This window comes from Triticum urartu, chromosome 1 (assembly GCF_003073215.2).
Source record: "Triticum urartu cultivar G1812 chromosome 1, Tu2.1, whole genome shotgun sequence".
Taxonomy (NCBI): Eukaryota; Viridiplantae; Streptophyta; class Magnoliopsida; order Poales; family Poaceae; genus Triticum; species Triticum urartu.
The window spans coordinates 503899646-503912811 of NC_053022.1; the positions used below are offsets into that span (position 1 = coordinate 503899646).

The 13166-nt window shown below is 46.1% G+C and overlaps 2 protein-coding genes across 2 annotated transcripts; one reads left to right on the plus strand and one right to left on the minus strand.

The window, feature by feature from the left end:
* The first annotated feature begins 4479 nt into the window (after positions 1-4479).
* LOC125523005 (ribosomal protein L11 methyltransferase) lies at positions 4480-6718 on the plus strand. The gene is made up of 7 exons (XM_048688041.1): positions 4480-4898; positions 5007-5090; positions 5258-5398; positions 5563-5628; positions 5763-5930; positions 6034-6363; positions 6472-6718. The coding sequence occupies exons 1-7, from the start codon at positions 4581-4583 to the stop codon at positions 6568-6570; spliced, it is 1206 nt and encodes a 401-aa protein (XP_048543998.1). The 5' UTR covers positions 4480-4580; the 3' UTR covers positions 6571-6718.
* Positions 6719-7145: 427 nt separating this feature from the next.
* Positions 7146-12372, minus strand: LOC125522994 (glyoxysomal processing protease, glyoxysomal). The gene is made up of 14 exons (XM_048688034.1): positions 12223-12372; positions 12072-12118; positions 11796-11979; positions 11658-11708; positions 11177-11251; positions 10629-10745; positions 10420-10551; positions 10209-10312; positions 9631-9716; positions 9384-9478; positions 8609-9302; positions 8284-8485; positions 7909-7997; positions 7146-7820 (listed from the first exon to the last, which is right to left on the minus strand). The coding sequence occupies exons 1-14, from the start codon at positions 12286-12288 to the stop codon at positions 7585-7587; spliced, it is 2178 nt and encodes a 725-aa protein (XP_048543991.1). The 5' UTR covers positions 12289-12372; the 3' UTR covers positions 7146-7584.
* Between the last annotated feature and the right edge of the window lie 794 nt (positions 12373-13166).

Here is a 13166-nt window from a genome sequence, read left to right on the forward strand (position 1 = left end):
TAGATCTTGCCGCGACGACTCTTGGTCATCCGGCCGTCTGCGTATCCCCTGAGCCCTTCGAAGCTGCCCTTCAAGAACTCAAATCCACCGTGCGCTGGCCCCACGGTGGGCGCCAACTGTCGTGGAATTGTCACGGCAGATGTCCTCTTGCAAGGACTTAATCGTAGAGCCATCGCAACTAGGAAGCTTAAAGGGGTTAATCGGGACAAAGGACACGCGAGGTTTATACTAGTTCAGCCCCATGTGGTGAAGGAAGGCCTACGTCTAGTTGGGTTGGTATTGCTTGAGGTTTCGATGACCAGGGAGCGAGATACGCTATGCTCGGTTCTCGATTTGTTGTCTCTTGCCCTAAGCCGCCGGCGGGTCGTTCCCTTATATACACGGGTTGACGCCCTCTGGCCTACAGAGTCCCGGCCGGCTCATAAACAGTGTTCGGCTCGGTGACTAGTTACCTCTACCTTATGTTACAAGTCATGCCATTACGGCAGTTTGTCTCTATGGGCCTTAAGCTCTATGAACCGCCATCCTCACACTGGGTCTTGGGCTTCCTTTACGATGAGTCCTATTTGCATAACCCGGCCCCTCCTGGCCGGCTTACTCAAATAGTTATATCCCCAACAGGTGGATATAAGTCCAGACCTTGACCCCATCTGAGACCCAGGGGCGGAGGAGTTTACGATCTTGAAAGTTCAGGCTCTGGGATGTTGCCGCGCAGGTTTGGCATGCAGCTTGATTCTAGGTTCAGGATTAGGGCGATGTCCTCCCGTGGACGGGTATCCGGCTCGGAGAGCTCGGGAATCCGGATATAGTCCGTCCTCAAGATAGAGGAAGATTCGCCGCATTGCTCCTCCACCACCGCTATCTGATGGGTGACCGGCGGAGAGTTAATCTCCCTTTGGTCCGGTTTAAGCCCAATCCGATCATAGTTCGTAGCGACTCCCAGAGCGGCGATGCGATCCAAGAGCTCGTTCAAAGAGGAGAGCTCCATTGGATCCATCTGCTCTGTGAATTTCGAGCCGATGTGGAGGCTATTTTCGATGACCAGAGAAGTCATCGTCGGCGCAACGGCCGAGCGGGCGGTCATGACAAAGCCGCCTAGTCGGATGGTTTGGCCTACAACCAGGGCTCCCCTAGAGGTGATGTTGTTCTTAACAACGAGACAAGCCATCCCTCCTTATGATGACGACACAGTGGAACTCTCAATGAAAGCACCAATGTCGGTGTCAAAACCGGCGGATCTCGGGTAGGGGGTCCAGAACTGTGCGTCTAAGGCGGATGGTATCAGGAGGCGGGGGACACGATGTTTACCCAGGTTCGGGCCCTCTTGATGGAGGTAATACCCTACGTCCTGCTTGATTGATCTTGATGATATGAGTATTACGAGAGTTGATCTACCACGAGATCGTAGAGGCTAAACCCTAGAAGCTAGCCTATGTTATGATTGTATGTTGTCCTACGGACTAAACCCTCCGGTTTATATAGACACCGGAGGGGGCTAGGGTTATACAAAGTCGGTTACAAGGGAGGAGATCTAATATCCGTATTGCCAAGTTTTCCTTCCACGCCAAGGAGAGTCCCATCCGGACACGGGACGAACTCTTCAATCTTGTATCTTCATAGTCCAACAGTCCGGCTGTCCGGAGACCCCCTAATCCAGGACTCCCTCAACATCCATAAGATGGATACTTGATTAAGAAATCCGAGTCCTTAAAAAAAAAAGGGGGGGGGGGGGGGGAAAACAAAGGCAACTTGGGAACAGATGAAACGAACAACATTGAGGAAAACCGAGAAGTGGTCTTACGAATGTTGAAAATGCTCGGATCCACTTGAAGAGGAGCATGTCGGTTGAAAAGAATAGACATGACAACCTTGATGATCAAGAAGGATTAGTACTCCCATAGAAATATGAGAACACCGTTTAGAAAAGGTATGAAATCACACTTGACATTGAAGCAACTCAAATACCACAAACCAAAACAGAACAAAGGATTGGCTTGCAAAATAAGCTGGAAACAAACATATGATAGATCTCATATCGTATCATGTGTCTGTTGGAAGGATATCCTACGCGATACTTGAATTCCCACCTATAAACTCTCGAAACTTTCTAGTTATGCAATCAGGTGCTGGGGATACGTGGGAAGCATAATATCTCACCCAAAACTAGCAAATCGTACATCCAGCTGTATCCATCCTTCAACACATAACCAAGAAACCTTCAGAAATCATTTACCTCAACCTTCGAAAAGCATCCGTTATACATGTTATGGCAATACTCCCGAACTCCCGCCCCAGTACTAGGTGGCGTCGAGGTTATCTCATCAACAACTGCATAAAAGAGATTTTCGATGTCGACGAAACTCAGGTATTCCAGAACTGCAACGATAAAATTGTGACGACAACACCTCGGAGCTCAACTCCCCGGGATACTGCCACAACCCCTAAATGTCAGGAGGCACCAAGAACAATGTTCTCATCACAAGACTATCGGAACGATTCCAAGATACCCACGTGATCCTAATTTTTTCGTGAAATTTGAGAAGAGAAGAGTCAAAACTCTACGTCAGGAGGCCTCAACAGAGCGACGAAGGGACTGAGGAGTAAAAGAATCCTACTCTCCGATATATATATAATCCTATAAGACTCAAAACATTTTTTTCTAGACTCAACAATGTCAGCGATTCGATCCGTCATACCGGTGTTATATGTGATAGCCTGGCTTATTAGGGATGATAGACTACTCATATCAATAAGGAATTCCTTCTTTTTTGGGAGCCCATTCGGACAGAACTCCAAAGTTAAGCGTGCTCAGCTTGGAGTAATTTCAGGATGGGTGACCGACCGGGAAGTTGCTCCTGGGTGCGCACGAGTGAGGACAAAGTGCGCAGAAAAGACTAGTATTGATCTGTGGGGCCAGTCTAGATCCCGCCAGGAGTAACGACCACCGGCGGGTGTGTCCGGGGCGTTACAAGTTGGTATCAGAGCCGACCCTCGAGGTTACACAGATGTTTGCAGACAGGTGTGCGGTCATGTTGTGCATGACGTTTGTGACCCGTCGTGGCACACGGCATGGCACATGTGCCGGACTGGAAGCACAGACGTATGTGCCAAGAGGGAACGTTCCTGTGGTCCGACGAGGACGTCGGTTCCTCTGAGTGGGGGTGTATGTGATGGCCTGGCTTATTAGGGATGATAGACTACTCATATCAATAAGGAATTCCTTCTTTTTCGGGAGCCAATTCGAACAGAACTCCAAAGTTAAGCGTGCTCAGTTTGGAGTAATTTCAGGATGAGTGACCGACCGGGAAGTTACTCCTAGGTGCGCACGAGTGAGGACAAAGTGCGCAGAAAAGACTAGTATTGATCTGTGGGGCCATTCTAGATCCCGCCAGGAGTAACGACCACCGGCGGGTGTGTCTGGGGCGTTACAGTCGAGAGGGGCGCACCCCGCGGATCAGGATGCCCGCGTAGCCGCGGATCAGGATGCCCGCGTAGCCGCGGATCCTGGAACGGGAGGAGAGACCCTCCGCCGATGCGAGAGGGACGCCACATACGTGAATCAGAAGAAAGGTGGAGGGCGAAAGTACCTTTCTACACCTGAGCTCATAAGCTCCTGCTATGAACAGGAAAATAAATAAAATAGAAAAAAATTCAAAAAATTCTGAAATTTTTTTTGGCATACTTTAAGAAATGTTTATTGTGCATGCAAAATTTCATTACGAAATCACATTGGTGGAGGTCGTCGCAAAAAAAATCAGAGCTCCAAAATGCATTTAAAAGTAACATTTTCAGAGTATCGTTTTTGTTTTTTTACCATGCCTTCCACCAATGTCATTTCATGACGAAATTTTGCATGCACAACAAACATTTCTTAAAGTACGCCACGTCCATTTGAAAGTAATAATTGTTTTTCTATTTTATTTATTTTACTGTTCATAGCAAGAGCATATGAGCTCAGGTGTAGAAACTCCACGTCCGGTGAAGGGCACTTTCTTTTGATCCCAGTTTCATAGTCATTTTTTGCTTGTTCAGTACTACTGCCTCCATTCCTAAAAGGGGTAGACTAATTTAAACTGCCTCAACGTCTTATAGTTAGGAATGAAGGTAATATTAAATTGTTACTGGTATTATACGAGTATCTCACAAGTTCTTTTTTCTTGGGCATAATATACTCTCAGTCTCAAAATAAGTGTCGCTGATTTAGTATAATTTATGAAAGTATCTCACAAGGTTGCTTAGATAACAGGGTTTCATAAATCCACATTGTTATTCTTTTTTATTATTTACATTTCGGCATTGTTTTTCTTGCTTTTTCTCTGCTTTCGTAACTGAAAAGACTACATCAAAAAGATCCAAACCGGCCGACGTAGAACAATTGACCAAAAGAAAGGGCCACGGCAGAAAACTGAAACGGGCCCTCTGCTGCTGTACTGTAGCCACTGAAACCACACGTTTGCAGCACGCCAAAAAACAAAAATCAGCCGTGCTCCTCCGAACCCGCGCTCTACGCTTGGGGCGCACCGCACCGAACCGTTCGTTCCGCTCCGGCTCTTGGCGACTGAGCCGCCGCCGCCGCCGAGATGCTGCCGCTGGCGCGCGCCCCTCTCCACCGCCTCCTGCTCTCCTCGCCCCTTGCTCTGTCGCTCTGCTCCCCTTACACGACCGTAGGCCGCCGCGGCGTCTCGCCCCTTCTCCTGATGCTCTCCGCTCGCCCCTCGGCGTGCCGCGTCGGCGAGGGCTTCCCGGCCGCAGGGGCCTCCTCGCGAGGCAGGAGCCTCTGTCCCCGCGCCGTCAGCGTGTACGACGAGGCGCCCTCCAGCTCTGCCGCCGGCAGCGTCTACGACGACCTGGCCGCGCCCTACCTCTCCGTCCGCATCCGCTGCCGCAAGGAGGACGCCGTCAGTATCCCCCCTCTACTTCAGAGCACTAGTTTCTAGTACTACTTTCTAACCTCTATCTCATTTTTTCCCTGACAAAAGTTTCATGTGTCCTCGCAATCAATCCAGGAACTGCTCTCCGAGTCCCTCCTGTGCTTTGGCGCTTGCTCCGTCACCGTGGACGACATCGCCGACGCTGCGAATCTTGACGAGGTGAGTTCATTCTCTCTGCATTTTGGGATTCAGACAGTGGGATGATTTCCTGTGGTTCTAGCTACTCAATCTGAACAAGTTTCGGCCTTACTGTCGATGGCTTGCTTGTTACAGATGATGCACACCATTCGTCAAGTATCTAATGTGCGCAATCGTGTGCTGTGCAGATCTCCATAACCACCATATACGCACACGGGGAGAACGTGGGCTCAAGCGTTTCGAATGCTGCAAGCTCAGCTGGTCTGGACTACAGCCCGGCGTATGAGACCTCTGTAGGAAAGCAGTGCGACTGGGTGACACTTGTGCAGGTTGCTACTACTTTGTACTACTTCTTAGGGTCTAGATATTGTCTCTGGGAATGAGAAGTCCATTGCCGTAACTTTTGCCCTCAAATTCTGGCGCATGAATGCAAGGATATAGGAAACGTACTGTGCCATGCAGATGCTTGAAAAAATTACTGCTATGTCTGCAGGAAACGTACGAGTCCACGAAAGTTATCGATGGCCTTTGGATTATTCCTAAATGGAAAACTCCCCCTGTATGTCTGCTGCTCTTTTCCTTTTAATTTCTTTGTTTATAGATAAGTGTTGTTTTCGTTTATCTTCGTCTACTTGGGTGCTTGAACTGAGAGTTACTTTGTCATGTGCCATGCCCATCTCCCTCCATCCACAGGATCCACAGGCAACAAATATCATTATCAATCCAGGCCTGGCTTTTGGAACTGGGGAGCATCCGACGACTAAATTGTGCCTTCTTTTTCTGAAAGAAGCTATTAAGGGGGGTGAGCGTGTCTTGGACTATGGAACAGGCACCGGGGTGTTGGGTATTGCAGCTCTGAAGGTGCAATGTTAAAAACTGTTCTTGTTTACTACCAGCAAATATTTTTCAGGAAAAGACATCAGCAATTTCATGCTCTCATTGTTGGCTTACACTACAAATGCAGATGGGTGCTGCTCTATCCACTGGTATAGACATAGACCCTCAAGCAGTGAGCTCCGCTCGTGAGAACATGCTGCTGAATGGTATGGATTCTGGCAGAATGCTGGTTCACTTGGTACCGACAGGCGCCGAGCCTTCATGCTTCTCAAGTAGCATCGACAAATCAGAAGAGGAAAAGCCCGGCAGTAACCTTGAGCTGAAGTCCTCAAAGGGGACGTATGACATTGTTGCTGCAAATATACTGCTGAACCCCTTGCTGGAGCTGGTCGAGGACATAGTCGGATTTGCGAAAACCGGTGGAACAGTTGCTGTTTCAGGGATATTGTGTGAGCAGGTAAAAGGAATTTGACTATTTCCAAAATTTAACATGGCATTCAGAGTTTTGTTTCTTGGTTACGATGCTTCTCTTGGTACCTCACCAGTTATATCTCGTCTAATATAGGTTCCAAAGATTGAGAAGGCTTACTCCAGGTACTTGGACAACGTATCTGTATCTGAAATGGATGGATGGGCGTGCCTTCAGGGAACAAGAAGAGCATAGATTTATGCATTTTCTTTTTCTTCTTACATTGTAAAAGCAGATTGACCTTATTTTCCCGACTGGTGAAGGATTTTTGCCCCTACAGGAGGAGAATGTTTTGGCCTTAACAATTTGAACCATTTTGGTAGGATTACTTCGGTATTGTCAAGCTACACTGTTCATTGTTTTCAATGCCCCTTTGGAGGCGTGATGCCTAACTGCTGCTTCTGAGCCCACATGTCACTGACCCAACTGCACCTGCAGTTACGGCACTGAAGCTCAGTCTTACATCACTATCCAGCGTATGATAAGAGGACGTGTTGTTCACAGTGCACAAGTGCAAACAGCACATGGATGCTAAACAAACACTGTATAACGTTATTTCGCAAAAAAAAAACACTGTATAACGTTTGTTTCGTGCGCATCATTTTTATCACTACGATAGCGCGAGGAAATGTGTGGTAGTAGGATATCAAAATCCCAGATTGGTTCTGAGGACAAACCCAGATTGATTTTCATTATGAATTCAAAGGGTAAATGAATCAGAAAACATGACGATGGTTTCAGACTAACTGCAGTCGCTGAAAAGGCATTGGTAGTACAACTCACGCGCAAATGGTAGAAGATTATCTTTTCAGTTAGTACAACCTGTACTGCTTCCAGTATCCTCATACACTTCCTGAAGATATGTCCACTATCTCGAATCAAATTCAACACGCTATTGTAACACCCTTCTACTTGGAAACAAACTATACATGAATCAACATGCATCTTTTGGGGAGAAAAACTCATTCATTAGCGACAGGCCTGGTTAGCAATCTCAATCTGCGAGTATGCTTTGAAGGACTTGTAGCGGCAGGCCAAATCTTGTAGAACTTTCAGTGTTCAGGTTACCTGAACTTCGCCAAATTAGAGCCTGCCATTTTGGTGCTCAGGCTACGCGAATCCTTAGTTTTTCATTCTTTTCCTCTTCTGTACTCCTATGTATTCAGGGTACTAGTACTATCCATTTGTGCTTTGCAGAAATAATCCCATCTAAATTTTACTAGGAATCTTGTGTTTAAGGAAAGCCTCCAAATCACTTATAGATGTCAAACCTTCTTTCTGATTGGCGAGAAACTTTGAGAACTCCGAAACTTTCCCCTCTCCGCTCTTCCCAGGGGGGCTACTGAGAAATGGGAGAGATGATGGTGCTTGTGCCAGTGCCCACACTGATGAGAGCAATTCATTTGGTTTATCCAGCTGCTCCAAAATTGTGTAATCTCCATTCGCTGTACAAAAGGGGAGAAGGTTGACAAAAAACTCCTATATACCCTGGAAGGCTCAGATGACAAAAAAGAACATGATTTGAACAAGCACCTGCATACTTGAAGACCATTTCCAGAGATTTGCAGGGGATGCTAAAATTCAGACGAGGTATTGTGCTCCCACCGCCATGCTTAGCATTGCTGCATATGGTAACAGAAGAAATAAGTGCATGGAAACGAGTATGCTGGGCCTTTGCTAGAATCTAGAAAATTAAGGTGACTGCAAAGACAGTCTTACGGTCCCCAGAATGAAGGACAAAGGGAAGTGGGTCACTGTATAGGCGAAGCAGGAAAACACCAAGACAGCAAAGCTAGTTCCGGAATAGTACAAATCCACCAAAAGAATGGGTAATACTGATACAAACCGCATGCAATTTGACAGTGGTGACGTGGTGTCCACTAATACTGTTACAATGTTTGTGCATACCTTGTTATAAGTCCAACCATTCGACCATGTGAATTGACAATTACACCACCACTAGATCCAGGATGAACTGCCGCTGTTGTCTGCAGCATTACTGGCAGGTCCATATTGTCTGTCTGCACATTGCTAGGCAGATGAGAATGTTGAGCTGATGGAATTTGGACAACTTTCGAGACAACCCCAGAGGAAAGCGAGGAACATAGACCTACAGCCAAATACCCAAATAGCAAAGTTATATTAAAATAAAACAGTTAACGTACATGTCATAAATTAAGCATCAATCTGCTGCAGGAACTATTTTGGAAACTATGGTTCTAAGGCTTATTACCTGATCGAGGTCCAAGAAGACCATGCCCAACAACATATGCAGACGACCCTGCTGTCGGACAAACAAATTCTGGTCTAATTGCACAAAATTCAATCGCGATCTTTTCCATTTGAAGCAAGGCAACATCAAGCGGCCCCTTGGAGATAAACACCACACTAGCACTACACCACGTCTGTTTCTCCCCATCATCCAAACGAACAGATATTCTCTTCTCTCTCTTGGAACCCAAATTAAAGAATGAAACCTCATGCTTAACAGCATCTTCATTGGACATCTTGCAATGCTGTGACTGCAACAATTTATTTTCTCCATGGAGATATTCTCCAGCAAGTGAGGTGGTTTTATGTTGTAAACCTAAAGGTGAAGTTCTCCCAAATCTCCAAGGCTCCAAAAGATGAGCATTTGTCAGAACTAAGCCATTCTTGTTGAGGAGAATACCTGAAGCCCAAGTTGTATCACCAACCGTGACAAGAACAACCGAGGATATAGCCTCTCTGAGTGAAGGTGGAATGCTATACTGACTAAGGTCATTGGCTAAATTAGAGACAAACCTCCTATGGTTATCCATGCCACATGATTCCATCGTTTTACTGTCTGCACTTTTGTCATCAAGTAGTTCATTTGAGGCTTGCTCAATTTGCTCCAGTTTGTTTCTGCTCCATGCAGTGCATATTCCATCCCATGTAATCACAAGCTGTCATGCAGATACTTAAGTTCACATATCTCTTCCATCATTCCATGTGCATAAGTATACCACTGACACCAGTAAACTCACCTGAACTTGTATGTTGCTGCCTCTCTGTCTTAATGGCTTCATCAGCATCCCCACAAGACAAGCATTTTTATCAAACACTGGAGCACCTTCCATACCTTAAAATATTTGAAAAATTATTAACAGCTGACTCATACTCCCTCCGTTCCAAAATAAGTGTCGTGGTTTTAGTTCAAGAACTAAAATCACGACGCTTATTTTGGAACGGAGGCAGTAGTATATATCCTAACAGAGATAGTGATGTCTATACCAGGAAGACAGTGGATGTCAGCCATCAGCAGCGAGCTCCTGACAGCACCTGGAGGTAGGCAATTTGCAACAGCACCAACTGATATACTGCTTAAATAATAACATTAATATTATGGATTAATATGAGAATGCCTCTTTGTTTTAGAATAAATGTGACATAATAAAGTGGATAATAGCATGTACTCTCTGTAAAGAAAAATAAGAGTGTTTAGATCACTACTACTTTAGTGATCTAAACACTCTTATATTTCTTTACGGAGGGAGTATGTCTTTCGAATGGCAGAAACTAGAACAGCTAATTGACAATGAATAAGCCTTCACGGTTTCTAGACATGCCTCAAACAGAATTAGACTATCCCTGCTTTTTAGCTTCAGTGAGGACGTGCAAAGAAAAATTAAAGAGCAACACTTTAGAGTTTAGTATTATCTCCATAACAGATATGTAATGGCATCAAGTTTTCAACTGTTTGAAGCATAATATTACACTGATGAATATTTTCAACTGTTTGAAGCTTAATATACAAACACACTAGGTGCATATGCTTAATACTGAATTCAAGCAGTAGAGATAAAAATTACCTGTTGAAGAAATGGAATGGTGACAGGATGCCAAAGGGAGACCCCACTACCAGCAAAGAGTCCCCTCGCTGTGGAATCGGTGGAACGTTGATATGTCCTGCATTCTGATATCATTGACCAAGATCATCAACTCAATAAAAACTAAGTGCACCTTGTAATTCTTGAGACGCTAAAGATCAGTGAAATGAAACAGCATCATAATGAACCTTACACTCGATGTTAAGGCTGAGACTCCTAGTACAGCGATTCTTGTGGCAGACTTGGCTATTGTTGATGGGTCAGCAGACTCAGCATATAAATTCTTCCTATTGTACTCAAGGAAGGATCCGGCATCATTTTCAACCTGATAATGGCTGATAACAGTAAATCTTCCATCGCTATAAATCAGGGCAGGCAAGTTTAGCTTGATGAATAGATAACCTGCTTCTGATTTACATCGGCCAGTGGCCAGCCAACATCCCATGACGAGCTTCCAATCAGTGAACCATCGTATGTTAACAAGGATAACACAGAATCAGCCGACGCTGGGACATCAACCTAAAAGGGAAAACTGAGGTGCTGAGCTGATGATGAATCATATTTTCCATCTAATGCTATATATAAATATATAGAACCACGTAAAATATTAAAGAAAAGAAACGCAGTTCTGATTATAAATATGAAGTCTAAGTTCATAATTACTCTTTCTGAGCTCAAAGAACATCCTCTGAATCCAAAGAACTTAAAAACAGCTATTGCCTCTTTTTGTAATTATGTATGCCCACTTTGTACGCCTTTCCTATTACCAAGTAGCACTTTCTTTCAGTGAAAAATGGCAGGCGCACTTCCCATTTTTATAGCACGAAACAAATATTTACAGAGTTTTAAGTTGCCTCATGGCAAAAGTCCCAACTACACTAGAATCTGGGTAAACAACAAAGTAATACTAGTAACGAGTATATGTTTTCATAGGGAAAAGAAACACTCACCATGGCAAGTAACTCAGCTGAAAGCCACTGGGGAGCTCCAGAATCTCCATGTCTGATGTCCCCTGATTCCTCAGGCTGCATATGCCAGGAAAAGTTCAGGATTTCAGGAAAATCTTCCTAACTCTTTCAGGATGGATATTCTCTGTGCAGTTCTTCAACACACAGAATTAAGCACCGGATATTTAATTTGATCGATTGATCCGCTAATCCTACAGCCCACTGCAATACTGTCCCATTGGTCTGAAGTCTTAATTATCCCCCAAAATATGCACCAATCTAAGTATCTGCATTAGTTTTGCTCTTAAGTGGCGATTGACACTTTGACAGCTTGGCAGAATTTCATCAATATGAATTCACATATTTCTTTCTTTTTCAAGGGGGGCTGAATAGATTACGGACTGTGGGATGCAAGTGTGAATAATTAGCACAATACAATACTATTGTACAACAAAAACACAAGGTCTTTGGTAATGTTCCTCACCTCAACTAGCACATCGAGACGTGCCTCTGGTATTAACCTCGGCTGCAGTACCTGCAAGCATTCCATCAAGCAACGAGCACCTCAGCGCCAGAATCACCTCAACTAGACATGTGTGAGCACGAGACGGTCGCAACCAACCTCGCTGGGGCTATCGCGCTGCTCCGCGACCAGGAACGCCTCGACGAGCGACGCGGCCGTGAGCGCGACGCCCCCGGCGTGGCCGTGGGACGCGCATATACGGGCTAGAAGCGGCGGCAAAGGCTCCGCCAGGGCGCCCGGCGGCAGGAGGACGGCCGACGCCGACAGCGTGGTGGACCCCGACCTGGAACCAAACCAAGGCAGGTCACACGATTAGGCTCGAATCCGGCGAGGAAATTGAGGAATCGGGAGGAGGGAGGGGAGCGGGCGCCGTACTGGTGGAGGTGGAAGGCGTGGCGGCGCATCTTGACTGCCTTGGGGTCCTGGAGGAAGCGGAGGGGAGCGTGGCGCTTAGCGGGAAAGCTCGGGAGACGCTGGTACGGGTTGAGGAAGAGGAAGATGAAGAGGGCAGGGGGTGGGTACTGACCGGGCCGACGATCCGCGCCATCGCCGAGAAGCTTCGCGCGGCGGCGGCGATCTCGCGCGGCTCCATGGTGGCCGCGGGGAGCGGCACGGCGGCGTCTCCCCCTGCGCTGACTTTGTTTGCTGGTTGAGGTGGGAACTGGACAAACGACGACTACCGTTATCCAGGTATACTCGTGCGGGTTAATAACAGGCAAAATTAACAAATTTGATCTATGGATAAAATCAAATCACATCATGAACTGCCCGTGAAACTATTTCACATGGCTGATCTTTTTGTGTGACGCCCGACATGAAGGCGCCACACTACACTGTGTAACGCCTTATAGATAGACGCTACACGCCTGGTCAGCGTCGCACCCATGTGATCCGAAAATTACTAAGTCAATGTGCAGCGCCTGAGAGCTAGTGTAGCGCCTAGCTTCTAGGCGTTGCACTAGTGGTTGCTTCATTTTGTAGTGCAACCACTAGTGCAGCATCTGAGAACTAGACGCCACACTATACAATGCAGCGCCTAGCTCTTAGGCTCTGCACAATGACTTAGCAATTTTTAGGCAGTCAGGGATGCAACGCTGGCCAGGCGTGTAGCGCCTATCTGTGAGGCGTTGCACAGTGTAGTGTGGCACCTTCGTGTCGGGCGTTACACAAAAAGATCAGCCGCGTGAAATAGTTTCACGGACAGTTCATTCTGTAATTTGATTTCGTTTAAATTTGTCAAATTTGCATTAATAACATTCCTGCTCTTCCCCGGCCAACTTTTCCCCCCTCAAACCGTACACCCGTGTAGCCATGTGTTACCGGCTATTTTTTCCCTCAAAAATGGAGGCAAAAGGATCACCTCGTTGGTTAATTCGGAAGAAGAGAATTGCCAGGTTAATATATAAAAGTTCAGATGAAAACCGATATAAATAAATTCACTCAACAAGAAACACCACGATCACGTAGACG